This window comes from Tauraco erythrolophus, chromosome 8 (assembly GCF_009769465.1).
Source record: "Tauraco erythrolophus isolate bTauEry1 chromosome 8, bTauEry1.pri, whole genome shotgun sequence".
Taxonomy (NCBI): domain Eukaryota; kingdom Metazoa; phylum Chordata; class Aves; order Musophagiformes; family Musophagidae; genus Tauraco; species Tauraco erythrolophus.
Window position 1 is genome coordinate 4,677,354 of NC_141472.1, and position 14,701 is coordinate 4,692,054.

The 14,701-nt window shown below is 41.8% G+C and overlaps 1 protein-coding gene across 1 annotated transcript in view; it reads right to left on the reverse strand.

The window, feature by feature from the left end:
• Window positions 1-14,701, reverse strand: part of AGAP1 (ArfGAP with GTPase domain, ankyrin repeat and PH domain 1) — a 303,223-nt gene that overhangs the window by 84,609 nt on the left and 203,913 nt on the right. Inside the window, 1 exon segment of the mRNA XM_086615366.1 lies at window positions 7,382-7,543. Coding sequence (XP_086471492.1) covers window positions 7,382-7,543 — 162 coding nt within the window.

The window sequence follows — 14,701 nt, forward strand, 5'->3', positions numbered from 1 at the left end:
ATACTTGGCTCGTTTTTAATACGAACTAAGATCTACCTTTTTTTTTTTTTTAAAAAAAAGGAATTTTTACTTACAAAGCAGTTGGAGCAGAGAATAGCTGGACCAGGAAAGGCGTACAACTTTTCTGCAATAATCTACAAAATAAGGATGCATCTACTTCTCAAACCCCACTCCTAAAATCTTACTAAAATCAAGCTTGCTGAACTCTAGACTGATTGACCGTTAGCAAAGCAGAACTTGTTTTTTTTGTGTGTGTGCAGTATGAAATTCAGCAAAATACTATTTTGCTGAAATTTCTGAAGTGATTAATGCACAGGACTACACAAATGACACTATGATCAACAAATGGCACAAAAACAATTCAGCAGTAACCCTAAATGAATTACAAACCTATTTTAAAAAAAAGACGACCAACAAGCACCTTCCTAGCTATCTGCTAATAATGCAAACTCTTCCAATTCCAAATAAACGCTGCTTTTCCTCATTCAGCATTGCAGTCTAAATGCCACTTTTGTATAAATCTCACTTTAAATACTGCAGAACAGTTTTTTAAAACTATGGAACATTTATTTTCTAAAACTTCAGGCACTTAAGAGACCAGAAGAAGCAGCAAAACCAGCTCTCACTAAACTATCCATCACAAGATGCATAGAAATACTGCAGGATAGAAACACACTTCTGTTTGACAGGGGTCTCCGTTTGGGTTTTTAATTTTTTTTATATATATATTCTATTTTATTTAGAAGGGAAAAAGCTTATTAATATAGCTCTACTATAATTTTTATCATTGGGACACTGCTACTGCCACAATGCAAGTGGTGGCTGAGTTTGAGTCAGTGGGTTCCCCATGCCTGGTAAAGCAATAATGTAAAGTCTGGGGATAAATCAGTAGGGGAAATCAGCTGTTCCTAAATTGTCCACTTTTTTTTTTTTCCCCAGTTATAATTAACTGATTTATCCCCAGACTTTATGTTACTGCTTTACCACACACAGGGAACCCCCTGCCCCAAGCTGGTGTGCTCAGTCTCCACGTGCATTGTGGCAGCAGTGTCCCAGCACAGGCTATGGGCACAGGGAGGGTGCTGGGCTGGGGTTCTGCAGCTGGCATGGGATGAACAGCTTCTAGACGAGTTAGGTTAAATTAACTCTGATATGTCCACACAGAGGCCTGATGGATGAACAGGAATATTTGGAGTGAAATGATGAAAACTATTCCCTAATGTCATTTAGCACTAAGGCTTTATTTCATTTTCACCTGTTCACTCATCTCAAAGTATCAAAAACCTGGCTTTTTACTGCAACAAACTTTTCGAAGAATACTTCCGTATCCACTCCGACTACACAGTAGGTTGTAAATATTGATAGTTGATTTGTAGGGACTAGGTAAAATAACCAGGATGCCAAGATCACCAGGAATAACTTTCGTGGAGTTCCTACGTGGGCAACATCTATTTGTCTGTACAACCGCAGTAGGATACTTAATTATCCTGTAATGCACTGAAAAGAGCTTTTACTTGAGGAAGTTTTGGTGGCAGCTTAGTTCTGAGCATTACTTCAAGCAACCCAATCCATACAGGGACCTTGACATCGAATAGATTTGATTCCAAAGGTTACAGACTCTTTAATAGGTGAGCAGTTTTGCCCTTGCTGCAGCTGCAGGTCAAGATATTAGATTTCACATCTTCCTTGCAGAGAAAAGGGAGTGACGATGCTGTGACTTTTTGTGCTGGAAAGGTTTCTGAACATGCTGTCCTCTGATAATGTCAGAAGGTTTATTCCAGACCATAAAAAGCCAAAAAAAAAAAAAAAAAGAAAGAAAAAAAAAATTTAAAAAGCACCAAATAAAAATATATTCCTTCATCGTGGTGCTTCAATCACTGTATGATAACTATCAGCATTAACAACGTCAAGTCCATCCAGCAAATGAAGAATACTCTCCCACAAACACTACAGCTCATTGTCTGCATCTGTTTCATGGAACAGGTCTCACAGGTGTTTCCACTAAATTTCCACAATTCCCAATTCACTTTTTTCTTCATATATGGTTAGAGACATTTCCTTTTTTCAGTTCAGTCTGGCCATGCCGCACTTACTAGTACTACACACCTCTGGAAACGTATGTTAAAATCGTCTGGAGAAGACTGTGCACAGAGCCAAGCAGGTTTAAATCATTTCAGCATGTAATGCCAGCAGGTAAATCACAGGGACACTTGAGGGATTGGAATAAGGAAAGCTCAGGGTGAGAAGCCACAGGTAAAAAAATACAGTTTTTTTCATGCATCATATACTGCACATTCAGTTAACAGCTGTATTGCTTCCAATCTACATAAAATATTAAATTTTTAGGTGTTAACATTGGTCTCTGGAATCGGTATAAGAACTGCATTTCCCTAATAGGTTTTCCCACTCTGCTTTTGGGACGGTTGAAAAGGGCCAAGAAGCCTTGGGAATAAACTGGCACCTCCCTTGGCTTTTTGTACCTTGTCCTACCCTCCTGGACTCAAGTCCTCATGCAACTGAGAAACTGGATGAAAGTAGTGAAATTTTTGCTTATTACTGGAAGTACAAATGAGAAGTTCGACTAAATCCCATTATTTTCATCCACAGAAATCAAACAAACATATTTTAATTTGAAATTTAACTGTTGCTCATCTTTAACGTTGAGATTCAGAAGAATGATTTCAGTGTTATAAAACATGCTCGTGAAGAACATAAGCTTTTGAAATACCTTTGTCAGTTCACACAGGGGGAAAAAAAAAAAAAAGGTAATTTCTCAGTAAACTGGAGTTCATCCTTAGCTTCAAGCCAGAAAGTATACATCTAGAATTGGGGGCTAGACTGCACAGATCAGAAAAGCACAGGGAAAAGCAATTACTTCCACAAGGGGCAGAGAACAAATATCTTTTGTGTTAAGAAAACAGTTCTAAAAAGAAACATAAAAGCTCCTTCCTCGTCCTTCAAAAGTTCTTTAGAAACCAGAGACGAAGAAGAACGCGGAATACCGATTTGCAGAGAAAAACTCAGAGTTCGGAAAGTCTACCGAGTCACTAACCACATTTGTTACTCTCTCATCAATTCCTGTTTTCTCAGCTCCATCTGCATAACGGGAGCACAGAGCTATGCTGCTTCTGCCTGTGCTGCCAAGAGAGAAGATAAATTAACAGTGCTCAGCCTGCAGCTGCTTTGCACCTCCCAGATGGAAGGAGCGGATTCACACGTCTACCTGGATGCAGCTGGACCAGCCCTTGGACAGTAGCGTTGGCCCTGTTGGCCAGAGCCCTTAGCCAACGAAGCACTCGCAGAGCACGGATGATCTAGATTCCATGCTGAAAGATGGTCATACCTTGGGCTTTCTGAAGCTCCCAAAATCTCAGAGCTGGATTGAGGGCAGGCAGGTTCAAGCTGGCATAGCCATGAAGTTATAAAGCTGTCTAACAAGGGTAAGAAAAATAAACACTAGGAAAGGTCTTTCTGTGAAAAGTATTTCCAAGCAAGCTTTTTAATTTTTCTACTTGTTTTTAAGCTGAAAAGCCCTCCTATTATCACAAGCTGTTTCACTAACCGCAGCAGTACAAGGGGACCAAAACAGATCGGGCTCTGAGCAGCTATTCCTCTTTGAAACACAGCACTGTATAATCCTGCTCTGAGCAAGTTTAGACAGCATGGTGGGAAAAACACTGCTGGTTGCTGGCACCTTGCCTAATGTAAGCATTCCTGCTGTTACCCTCAAAAACACCGAGAAATTTTTTCAGTGACAAGTTCTATATAGAGAACTAAAAAACTTATCGCCGGGTTTCATCGCACTGGAAAAATTTCACAAGAATCTGGTCTTCCAAAACAGGAATTGAATTTTATTTTTCATCCACTGTAGCACAGTTGCTTTAGTATTTTTTGTTGCTGCAACCATTGTCTCAGAAGACCCGTAGAAAGATAAACCAAGTAAGATGAAAGAATCAATCCCAGAAAGAGAGGGCTGTGCATGTGCAGATAGTGTGGAGAAAGAAGAATCAGCATGACCTTTATGGAAGGGCATAAAAGAGATGAGCATCAGTCCTTGGAATTAGTGAATCATCCTGGGCTCACTAGTGTCCATCATCGTGATATCTGAATACTTGGGCAGAGGTCAATGATCAAAGCAGGCACGTTCAAGGAGGAAAAAAAGACAGCAAAGTGCAGTAAAAATTGCTAGAGTTTGCTGAAGACCAGATTGAAACCTCATTGAACACCTAAGGTTTGCTACAGACAAAAAAGAAGGAACTCAGAATTTCTGTTTGAAAGCTGACACTTGAAACGTGTCTGGACCCAAAGGAAGGCAACATAAAATCTAGAATTACCCAAATCATTTAACTCTGATCCATTTTAACTGACTGAGAACAGCTACTGCAGGAGGATCCTCCTCCTCCTCTTCACAATGAGCTCAGTATTTCTAGAAGGAAGGACGATATGAGGCTCTCACTATTATCATCACACCGTTCTGCACCCCATTTTCAATAAGTCACCTGCTGTATCTCCAACACTTGATCAAAACTGCCAAGGCGAATAAGCATGCATCTCTCAGAACATCTTCCTTTCAACTGTTTAATTTGGATTTGTGGTCTTCAAAACTGCAGTAACACAGATGAACACCTCTGACAGTTTAAATCTACGCTTACTGCACGTGCAGAGCAAGAAAAATCAAAAAGGAAACCTTTTAGGTCATTGGAGAGATTTGCAGCCAAGTGTTGGAGAAGAGGGAAATAAGCCTTCTCTGGAGAAAAGGCTGAATGACTGAAGTGAACGTGGCTTTGAATCACCAGGCAGTCTTGACAACGCTACATCCTACCACAAGGAGAAAAACCCATCACAGCCCGAAGCATCTCAGACACACACACCACCAGCACCAGACCAGACTGTGACACAGGTTGGCCCAGGACCAGCGTTATTCCCATCATCCAGCATCACAGCAAGCTCAGAGAGATCAATGCTACCTGCCTGGTCAACCACAACGCGTGTCAAACGTAGCTTTTGGCTTGCACCAACATGAGTACCAGAAACTACAGACAGGTTGCCGAGTGCCCACATGCCAGGCTCTGGAAAAGCAATCCCCATCCTTTGTTAGTTTTTCCTAGAAAGTACTTCATGGGCATCTATGATCATTATTACTTTTTCTGAGACGCCCTTCTGAAAGGACAGGGAACTCAAGCATGCTTCACTGCTTCCTCCTTCAGCTACCGCTGGCAGACAAAGCTGGTGTCCTAACTGCCAGGCATCTCCTCCCAACGCTGCTAAGGATTCAAGGGCCAGAAAGATTAGTTATCCGCTGAAGGATGCCCAGAGTTCCTCTCACACGTGGCAAGAACTCTGCGCTGAAAGTTGCAATTTTGTTCTTGTGGCTGATTGCTGTTTTTCACGGTGTTGTGCTTTAATAACGGAAAATAAATATAAAAAATAAATAATTTAACAAGCACTGTGGCTTATCCAACACAGACAGCTGTTAGCCTCAAGAGTGCCCATCTCAGAAGACACGTAAGTAGAGGCAAGTCAAAGAAAGCTGATGGGCTAACGTAGAGATACAACGACTGTAAAAGCAGGTGGTGGCACTCGCTGCTACTTCAAGGCTCCTTGTGTATTACTTGGTTGGCACTTGCCAGGTAGTTCTTGCCCTTCTGGAAGCATATTTATTCCATTTATATGAAAGGGGACAGTTTTGTTGAGTTATCTCAAAAGGGTTGCAGACTAGCATGTTACGACACTGGGTGACAAGGAGAAGAGTAAGAGAAAACAGAGAAGGATGAAGGAGGATGTACTCCCCACTCCAGCCAGAACAGGGATTTTGAGGACAAGATGAACAACAACCACAAATCCCCCATTGCTCGTCACGGGTCAGAAGACTGCGCCTGCAAACCACGACCACACGGGCTCCAGCTCCAGTGACTTGTGAAAATAATCTCCCCAGGAGAAAGAAAACATACACGTATTAACCACTTAAGAGATTTTTTTGAAAGGCTCTTGATATCCAGCTGGTCTTGATTCATACTGACTTCAACAAAATAGTCTTGGACCAATGGTGAGCACTCTGAAAAATCCCCTCTATAACTCTGCCATTGAGGTATGAAAATAAGTGGTGTAAAAGGGATTGTTGAAAAAAAAAAAAAAAAAGACAAATTAAAAATGAAAGGTTAAAATAAAATTTGGCTTCAGGCCATAAACTAGGGGGAAACTAACAGTAAGGACAGCTAAATGACTGGAAAGGGAACGCAACAGGAGCTGTTATGAAAAAAAGCTGATGGCTTTTAAAAAAGGATTTGTATAGATAGCTGAGGAAATAAATTCTGTATGTGACAGAAGTGCAATTGAGAAATTAAATAAATGGAAAATAAGGATGACTAAGTAGTAGTTAACATGCCCCTTCTCAGTTGTATACTATTATCACATCTATTTTTAATGTCTCTTCAGCTGTCTGCAATTGTCATCCTTTTTTCAGAACTTGTTCCAATGCTCTTTGATACTGAATTAGCTGTTTTTCACTCTCCAATGCTTTTCTTACTCAACACTCCCCTTTTCTGACAACGTTATTCCATTGTCTCCGTTTTTCATCTCTCCTTATATGTTGACTCCCCAGTTTCTGAGCTTTCCAACTACTCTTGTTCATCTTTTTTCTGGAGCTCTTTTGGTTGAATCCTAGCATGTTTCTTTTCTTCTTTTCTAAAGATACAAGTATGTTTTATATCATATCTGGCCACTGTACACATTGTTACCCCTTCAGAAGGGCATTGAACAGCTATAGCAGTGGTCGTGTTGGAAATCGTAAGCTAAACTAAGGGAAAAAAGAAGTTCTTTTTGGTTTTTACTTTCTGGTTCTTAAAGAACCCAAACATTTAAACTCTCCCCTTTTCCTTTTTATCCTCAAATAACACAATCTTTCCATAAGGAGCTGAATATTCAAACAACAACAGGCATCAGAAGCGGCCATGATTCTAGAGCTCAGGATGCGTCTAAGCAGAAGACGTAACATGAGATTTAATAATACTGAAAAAATACACAAGTTCTAACGTGATGTATGAGCTACTGAGTGAACCAGACATTTTCTTTCTTTTTAACTTAACAAGTAAGCCTGTACCTTACCTTTACGGCTAATGATGCCCCTTATTAACTTGGGTAGACTTTTTTATTTATTAAAAAAAATGGTACCAAATACGTTCCAGCCAGTTGAATTCACCAGCGTGTGATGCCTCAGATTATTTAGCTTCATAATCAAAACATCAGTCTTTGATTTCTCTGCTTCAGTAGAATTACCTTTACCTTTTGTATGCAAAGCCAACGATGTAGTTGAGTTGTATATACCGATTCTCTTTGGAACGGTATTTTCCAAACTCAGGCTTCCACCACAGAGTAACCTTACCTTCAGCTGTGCCCGAGATACCATCAGCTTTGAAATTGCTCGTGCTTTTCTTCCGGCGGTGTTTCTTTCTGTTGGCGTGAGGTGAAGGAGGCGGATCAAGTTTGGGGCTTGTCGTACTGGATATACTTGGGCTTGAACACACAGAATCTCCTAACCCAGTATCTGCAGGAGTGGGGGGAACAAAAACAAAGTAAAAATAAAAATACTGCATAATCTAAATTAATGATTGCTAGAATCCAAGATATAACCCCTTGGTGTCTGTTAGCAGCTAACTTCTTGAGCTCATTGATCTCCAAAGGCTACAGGAGAGCCTCCTAACAACATCCACTACTTTTTCAAAAAGGTACAAAAAAGCAACTTGGCTGAAGTTTTAATTCAAGTCCTATTAAATCAACAGGACTCTGCATCAATTTTAGAAGCAGGCCAGCTGGAACGCACAAAAAACAATGGGAAATCGCTTTATTACTTCCAATTGCTCTCTCTTACAAAGATCTTACTGATCTTCAAATTGACTTGTGTAATGCTAGGATGTTTTAATACCTAATGGAACAGAAATATCCCAATGTCCTCTGAACTCTATCTGCTTCCATCAATATTAGAGACAGACACATATAGAAAAGGTGGTAATGGCAATAAAGGTGGGAAAACAAGGTGTGCGTGCCTGGTACAATTAATATTCTGTGATAACGGGTCACTCGCTACCTTCCTCCAGTGGAAAAAAAAAAAAACCCTATATTAATCTCGTTTAGTTTTGCACTACGTTAGCTATGTAGTGTAACATACAATCATTTTAAGAAATAAAGACAGAGTAATTTTCTTCTCTCTCCCACCAATTAGCGTGCTCAATCAAATCCAAATTGAAGCTCGATGATGCCCCTCTCTCACAAGGAGACACCCACAGTCTCTCTCCTGGTCCATAAACGAACACCACCTCTTTGAGTAGTTCTTCTCTTTTTCAGCCAAGAAACATCTAACAGCAATATTTAACAAAAGTTTAGGAAATGAAAGCATACTTGACCTTTCATTCTCCATCTGGGTCCTTTCGCATCGCAAATACTCAAGCAACCATAAACCAGTATTTTTCCCCAAGGTTGGTAATATGATTTTAGCTTAATTGCAACCATCTTTTGGCTACGATGAGTGCTACGTGCATTTCTATTTTGTTGGTTTGGTTTTGGTTTTAATTAGAAAATTTAACATGTGCTACTTTACTTAAAGTGCTTGCTATTATGTAAAGTGAAGCTGTTCCCAGAACCTCGGTCAAATACTGTATTGCACTTCAGTGCAATATCAGGATTGCATTTAAGAAAGTGAATTCCTATGTTAGAAAAACACCAAGTCAAAGACGATTTAAAAAGTAACTTTTGATTTTTTTTTGAGTAGTTAAATCCCCATACAACTGCCTATTTGACAAAGAAACACTTTTATTTTTTTTTTTCTAATAAAGTTGACTTGCTAATTACCCGCTAAGCACAGTTGTGCTGCAAAGTTATTAGTGGGGGATAAATTATGTAGCTAATTGCCCAGCAATAGAAACCAAATCAAATTGAAGTTTTATTTTACGGATTGTTGTTCTTTTCCCTGTGTCCACTATTTTTTGAAACCAATCATCAACCCATTCCACAAAGGGAATCATTGGAATGTATTTACTATATCTCTGTATAGGAGATTTTTAAGTATTCGACCCAGAAATGCTCAAAGCAGCTATCCTGGGCAAGGGTTTGCTGTCTCTCCAGGTGAACAGGAAGGCAAACCCTGACGAGAATCCATGCCACTGCTCAGCACTTTGCCAAGGGGGCATGGATACCTTTGGCTCCTTGACACTGAAAGAAGAGAAGATGCCAAGAGGACGTCAGCAATACAGAGCCATGACCACAGATGAAAGCTGGTTACTGCTAGTCCTAAATATCGACCTCCAGTTTGAGGCTTGAGAAGGTTTCGCACGTTGGCTACTTAAAAAGAGGAAGAAACCCACATCCTGACACGAAACCACAGAATAATATATTTTTCAGCAGGATCCCTGTTAAAATATGTTAAGGCAGATCGATATGCTCGCTGTGGCTTAGTCTGATTTCTAGGCTATAAATTGCACCAACAAAACCTGCTCGTGAGCTCTGAAAAATGAAGATGCTTATACACGTACAGTCCGACTACCGGCGTTGAAGAGCTGAAGAATTAACCTCCGGATGGTAAATCCTCGTGATCCGCAGCCCTTTCCAGGTAATAGCCTGCCGTCCTTGGGTCAAACGGCTCTGGAGTGAGGAGCCTGAAGCTTTCCCTCCCCCTCAACCAGAAAAGAAACGCGAGCGGCTCGTAAACGGGTGCCGAGCTGATATTGTTGGTGTATTAATGCCCCGTATTCCCGGTTTCGGAGACCACCCTTTGAAGATGGAAGTTATTTAACATTCTCCCGGTTTAAAATATGAGCAATCAAAAGGCGCAGGGCTTACACGCTGTGCTTTCCCATTTCCCACTACTTCTCTTGCCTGACAAGGTATTCTTCAAATTGAAAAGAGGGCTCCTGAAAGCCCGGCTTCGGAAAACTGTAAATGAGTTCAGGCTTCAGCCCGCTGAATGCAATTTCATACTCCTGACTGAATACAAATAATGCATTTTATTTTGTATCAATTACCACGCCTGAGAACAGACGATCACTGCCGGCACTATTAAATATATAAAAAAAAAAAAAAAAAAAAAAAAAAAAAAGGCAAGGAAAAAGGCACGCCAAATTAAAAAAGCAAGCGCCTCATTACTCCACATCTAAACCAGCTTTGACAGAGGCACTGGAACTCATAAGACGCGTCTCACTGGGTTGGGATGGGCTGTTTTGCAGCCATCCCGCGCGTTCAATGTCAGCCATTAGTTCTTCCCAATCGGGCATCAATGTTCAACGCACACCCGAAAAAATATATAATACTAGTAATAATAATAACAATCTGCAGCCTCTCCGAGCTTCAATACTTGAAGTATGAGTCAAAGAAGCAGTTTCACTTTTCACTCGGGAAGCTGACAAGCATGACTAGAGGGGGAATAAAATAACATTCAGTTCGCATAAATATCAAGCGGGCTGCTTGAGACTGATGGGCCAGGAATGTATTCTTAGCCATCATTCTGGCAGACAGGCCCAAGGACACTCATAACTTATTTTACAATCATTTAGTTTCAGCTCAAGTGGAAAACGTGACAACTTATCTCTGCTGACAAGATGCCATATCGAACCTCACAATTAACTCGCCCGCGATTATCTGCCCAGCCCATCATTAGCGTCGCAGTTTCCGATGGGCTGCACGGGCAGCATTCCTTGATGACGGTCATCATTTCCAGGGTGTATATCCATATTGTACAGCATTAAGGACAAAACTCTCCCCTTGCCATGTAGCTGGGGTTGCCCTGACAAGCACATCCTCACTTCAGCAACTGCTGGGCCACGTTTGTAAAGGACGTGCAGCAACCCGCTGCGGAAAAGCGTCTTCTCCTCCAAAAGGGAGCATCCCTGTGCTCCAGCCTACTCCTGCTGCCAACTGCAACCTACGGAAGCGAGCTGGAGATGCCCGTGCCCTCTCCCGGCAAACAGCCAGCCTTCCTCCCTGCCCTCTCTCCCCAGTGCAATTATTAACTCCTCTCAGCTGTAAGCGAGAGCTGACACGAGCCGCGTCCTTGCGGTTTCCCTCTGCGCGCTCACGGCGCCTTAAGGAGGACGCTGTGAATTTCACGCGTGTGTTCGGTGACCTTCTGTATTGAGGAGAAAACGTATTTCTCATTGAAAGGAGAGCTTCTGGCTTTGCAGGGTCGTGAAATAATGCCAAGCTCGTACCAAGGGACAGGAGAGCTTCTGCACAAACTAGTATGACAAAGTACAGGCGCTCATTCCAGAAAAAGTAGTAATATAGTCCTTTCAGAGTATATCGAGGGTAAGTTTACATCTAGGCAAGTTATTTGAGACCATTTTAAAATATGTAGTAGCTCAGTCCATGCCCAGGAGGAACAAGCGACACTTGGTAACAAAACCCTTTAAGCTATCAAGAGATGGGATATCAAAAAAGTCGACCACTCTGTTGTTAGCACGGTGATTTTTCTCTATAGGTGCGTGACACACGGGATAAGACAAAAGTTCTGCATGTTCAAGTCCAACCCTTGTTTGCCAGAAATTACAAAACTAAAAAAAACCCAAAAAGCCAACGCAGCTTATACTCCACAAAACAAGTCCCATTCCTGCCTCTCTCCTAGATGCATTTTGTAATTACGGTCATAAGAGAAATTCCTTTCGACTATGACAAATTCTGGTAGGAGAAACAAGAGGCAGAAAGGAGGACGCACGTTGTCTACAACTGCAACCCAGAATTATGAGACGGAACATTAAATGAGAAAAGAAACCAACCAATCTTTCTCAGAAGAGTCTCCAGGGCTGTGCTGTTGTACTGCGCTTTATTTGCCATTTGAAACACATTTGATATCCTCTCACAGAATTATATGATGTTTGTAGAAGGTAACATTCTGCACAAGTCCCACTTATCTCTTTCTTGTTTTATTATTAGTAAGCCCCATGCGCTCCACAAACAGATCTCAAAGACAACTCCATTTGTGGCCTCTAAAGATGTCTCCAGAGCCCTCCTGGATGTGAAAAGGGCATGAAATCCACTTTAAACTCAGCCTGTGCTTCCTTGGTGCCCCTAGCACAGCACTGACCTGCATCCCAAACTCCCAAGCATCTGCTCAGAGCGCATCTGAGATTCATTTCTCCTTCACCACTTGCGGTGTCTGCACAGCAGAGCTGCAGAAGATGCCGACATGGGAATCAAGGAGGCTAAGAAAATGAGGGACAATAAGCACGTACGAGTGCCCCAGGCCAGGGTAAAGTTGCTGGGGGTGCAAAAAGCATGAGGAAAAGAGGCACCATAGAAGGTACGGGAATAGCACAGCACAAAGGCTGAGATACAAAAATCCAAGAGTGGAGCTTCGTCTTTGGCCCACGGTTCCTATTCTCTCTCATGCACACACAAACCTCTCTCCTGTGTAACCATCTGCAGCGGAAACAAGGATATTCTGACCTCTTCTATCTTCGTGTCTTTTGATTTATTTCATATTTTTGTCAAATCACCTATTTACAACAACTTGAAACAAACTCAACAGGTGACGCTATTCTCCGCAGACCAAAGTCGAGCTTGATCTGGTTTACATTTTTCTTGCATCTTCTTGTTAAATTTTTCCAACAGGCTTTCAAAGTGAAATTAGACTTTTTTGTCAAGCCCAGCTCCCCAACGCGGCCTTATTCTCAAGTGGCTGGAGATTGATTAATTTGAGTTTTTGATTTGCCGAAGTGACAAGAAGTCAGACGTTACAAAAGCGGGACTGGTGAATGGGATCAATTAAAGAGCAGAAGCAGCAACACAATTAATAGCACCAGGTTCGAGAAGAAAAAGAAAGCACTGATGACGAAAACAACAGCAACAGCTCTGACTGCAGCAGGAATCTTTGCCGCGACCCAAGGAAGGCTGAATCCAACGAGGGTGTTTCAGAACTTTTACTATGCCATTAGTGCTGAAATGAAATAAGGCAAAGATGTCGGTAGCTGGTGGACTGAATAATAAAAAAATAGCTGGACACTTTCATCTTCTACACGTGTTTTAAATAGAGGCGAAAAAAGCAATCCTTTTATTTAAACAGAGGAAGCAATAGACTAAAACCATCTGTAGTTGTATTTCAGACCCATTTCCCTGAGCTGAGATTTTTCTGGCTGTGAAATCCAATGCTCTACAGCTTCCCTTTACAGCTATTACCATAAATGTTCTATCAAGTTCTTTATATTCCTCCTCTGCCTCAAACCAAAGTTAAAGGGATGCCGCAATCGCACAATGACTGCAGAAGGCTGGAGCCAGGCACCCATGTACAGGACTGACATTAAAATCCTGTCAAAACTGCAGCTTGGCAGAAGTCTGCAGATGATAATAAACACTTGTGAGTGGGAGAAAAGGGGTGGCATGAGATTATATCATCCAAAAAAAAAAACAAAAGGCAAATATTTTTAAAGCGTCCAGAGCTCACAACTTCAGCAGGAATTAGGCGCATCCGGTCATGGTTTAGCTGAATTCAGCTTGGACACTCAAGCTATCGAGGGTTTAAATTAACCTGCTGCACTGAACGAAATTAAAAGGAAGCTCTGAGCAGAACTGGGGGATGGAGATGAAAGAGCCTCAGGAGTATTCTCTTTCCACGGCGCCTACCATTTTTCCAGCCTTGTGCCTAAAGCCTGTAAATCACAAAGCCATCCTGTCATGTACAGAAAGCCCCACTGAATGCCCAAGTTACAGCCGCCTTTCCTCTAATAGCAATTTCAATTAAAGAAGAAAAACAAAGCTTCCTCCTTGACAAAAAAAGCTCTCCCTGCTTTCGGAGGATCTGGCGTTCGATACGTGGTAGCACGCCTCAAGCAAGGCCACTTTGTGACCAGCCAGGGACATCATCCACAGACTGGTGAGAGGAAGTCAGTCTCACAACAGTGAGGCAGAGATACTGGAAGGACTGGCTTCCATAATTTTGGAGACAGCAAGACCCTTGCTACAATCTCGTGTATCTAAAGGAAAGGCAAAAGTTACCCCTAAGCTCATTTCCTGCTAACACGCAACGTCTGGTCAGCGTAACGGAAGCAAGAAAGCAAAAATGCAATACAGTGTTTAAAAAAAACCCCACAAAAGTCCATTTCTCACTCCATTTCCCCTCCTAAGGAACAACGTATTACGGTGCTAGCAAAACACCACCCTGCTCCCTAGAAATCGAAGCATTGCTAGCAAGAAAAGAAGCAACCGTATCCTGTTAACCCCTTTTCAAACACCATCTTACGAATCAAGCTCGCCCTATCACAGAAGGAATTTACCATCTGACACAAGGAGAGGGAACATCTATTCCCAAGTGACCCTACTGTGCTGCCAACACAGTGACAAGCATCAGCAGGAGAGAGTAACTGTATTTTAGAGGACCTGCAAAGCCTCAGAACATGAACTGGGAACGAGATGCTAATCTCAGCTCCGCACATCTTGCCTTAAGCAGGTTTAGGTCAGGGGCTGAGATATTATAAACTACTCCCCGAGTTAACACAGTTTGCTAATTTATCTTATCCCGCATTACACAGATGCATCTTTGTGTTTGCCTCCTTTGTACCGTACGCTGGATGTGCCCTGTGGAAAGATCAAGCATGACAAGTTGTTTGAATACATAAGGACAACAAACTAGAAAGGGATGTACGTCTGAGATGTTGTGGGATGCCACCACATCCCAAGGCAAAGCTCCTTGCTCCCGTTGAACAGATCCACAGTCAAGATGTAT